General features: G+C 46.7%; 1 protein-coding gene across 4 annotated transcripts in view; it reads left to right on the top strand.

Moving 5' to 3' along the window:
• CFAP52 (cilia and flagella associated protein 52) overlaps positions 1–2,366 on the top strand; it is a 67,011-nt gene that overhangs the window by 48,157 nt on the left and 16,488 nt on the right. For all 4 annotated transcript variants that reach the window (XM_017531446.2, XM_017531445.2, XM_017531444.2 and 1 more), the window contains one exon: positions 693–841. In XM_017531446.2, coding sequence (XP_017386935.1) covers positions 693–841 — 149 coding nt within the window. The remainder of the gene's footprint in view (positions 1–692; positions 842–2,366) is intronic.

Here is a 2,366-nt window from a genome sequence, read left to right as displayed (position 1 = left end):
ACCCGGCCTCAATAAAGCAGTTTTATAGAAAAGAGAAATGTTACTTACTATCCTCCAGTCTACCAAGACTTTGAAAGAATTTTCAAATTGACTTACTCTTTTTGAGCAACTTTGTCCCACCCCTTCCTAAAGAGAAAGGACTACAAAAGATGCTCCACAGATGATCTGAGGGCTTTAAATGCCATTTTACACAAGATGTAGCAAATGGTCTACAAGACAATCATCAAGCCTTCAGATAATAAGAGACATCCTTCCTTATATTCTTTTGTTGTTGTTGTTTGCTTGTTTTGTTTTGCTTTTGTTGTTTAGAGACAAGTGTCTTGCTCTGTCCCCCAGGCTGGAGTGCAGTGGTGTGATCTTGGCTCACTGCAACCTCCGCCTCCCAGGTTCAAGCTATTCTCCTGCTTCCACCTCCTGAGTAGCTGGGACTACAGGCGCACACCATCACTCCCAGCTAATTTTTGTATTTTTAGTAGAGACAGGGTTTCACTATGTTGGCCAGTCTGGTATCGAACTCCTGACCTCAGGTGGTCCGCCCCTCTCGGCCTCCCAAGGTGCTGGGATTACAGGTGTGAGCCATCGCGCCCAGCCTTTTCCTATATTCTTGTGAAACACATTTTGGTGTCAAATACCCATCTGGGAAACTGCATCTTTGACGGTTGCATCTCCTTCTCTTGATGGCTTCCCTGCAGTGGCACTGCTGAGCTATTTGCAACCTGTGCCAAGAAAGACATCAGGGTGTGGCATACATTGTCCAACAGGGAGCTGCTGCGGATCACCGTGCCCAACATGACGTGCCACGGCATCGACTTCATGAAGGACGGCAAGAGCATCATTTCAGGTAACGTCCGCATGTCAAGGTCTGGCTGGGGGGGTCTAGCCGTGGTTTTGATTCTTGTCACTCTCCTTCTATACTAGTCTCTACGCGTGGATAACCTAGAACAGCCTCCCACTGTCCACCCCCTCCTTGCTTCTAATCTAGCCTCTCTTTGGAGTTTCCTTCCAGCTGGGAGACTTTCTGAGCTAGGAACGACCAAATAGCAATTTCTCCTCTCCCACATTGCTGCATATAGCGTGTATCTTTCTCTCTAGTAGGAAAATTTAGAAATTCAATTTTGAAAAGGATTTTGTGGCCTCAGTGAGGACAGGACCCTCATGTGAGAAACCTTTTTGTTGTGTAAGAGATAAAAACCTGACTCAAACGAAGTGATGCCTCAAAGGGAATGTATTTTTAACTCCATTTATTATTTTATGCCAAAGTCATTTAGCATAAATTATAGGCAGCATGATATTCCACCTCTAAAGATTTCAGTATGTATCTCTAAAAATATTTGCCTTTAAAACAGTAATTTCTTAGTGATGTCTTATGCCTAATCTATTTGCTAATCTCCCCAGTGCTCGGGAAGTACCTCTACTGGTTCACATCAATGAAAAGTTCAGTGGCTCTTTAGGGACAGCTATTAAAATGGTGACACCAGGAACTCATCTCACCCCCCATTTTTTTCTTTCTTTCTTTCTTTTCTTTCCCTCCCTCCCTCCCTTCCTTCCTTCCTTCCTTCCTTCTGTTCTTTCATGGAGTTTTGCTCTTGTTGCCCAAGCTGGAGTGCAGTGGCACGATCTCAGCTCACTGCAACCTCCGCCTCTTGGGTTCAAGCGATTCTCTTGCCTCAGACTCCCGAGTAGCTGGGATTACAGGCACCCGCCACCATGCCTGGCTAATTTTTTTGCATTTTTAGCAGAAATGGGGTTTCACCATGTTCGCCAGGCTGGTCTCGAATTCCTGACCTCAGGTGATCCTCCTGCCTCAGACTCCCAAAGGGCTGGGATTACAGGTGTGAGCCATCATGCCTGGCCCTTACCATTCTTTTCTTGGCCCTGACTCCTCCTTGTTAGCGTCCCCAGCCGACCCTGCGCATGTCATCACCACATGGCACTGCCAGGAGCTCTGGGCCTACCTTACACCCAGAGCGAACACAGCTCAGGTCAGAAATTTTAGAGTCATCACTGCCTCTCGCTTTTCCACATCCCCTGATGGCTCTCATTTCGGAGTATACCCAAGGTCCATCCCTTCTCATTATCTCCACCCTTATCCTAGCCACCATCATCTCTCCCAGATTGCTCTAGAAGCTTCCTACCAGGTCTCCTTGCTTCTCTTCTCACCCAGCATACTTTCCCATAGTCTGTTCTCAACACAGATGCCTATTTTAAAATGTAAGTCAGGGCCCGGTGTGGTGGCTCATGCCTGTAATCCCAGCACTTTGAGAGGCCGAGGCATGAGCCACCATACCTGGCCCTGACTTACCTAGCTGGGGTTACAGGCATGTGCCACATGCCCAGCTAATTTTTGTAATTTTTTTTTTTTTTTT

The sequence above is a fragment of the Cebus imitator genome, unplaced genomic scaffold (genome assembly GCF_001604975.1).
Source record: "Cebus imitator isolate Cc_AM_T3 unplaced genomic scaffold, Cebus_imitator-1.0 Scaffold72, whole genome shotgun sequence".
Lineage (NCBI taxonomy): Eukaryota > Metazoa > Chordata > Mammalia > Primates > Cebidae > Cebus > Cebus imitator.
This window is presented reverse-complemented; position numbering and strand designations above follow the sequence as displayed.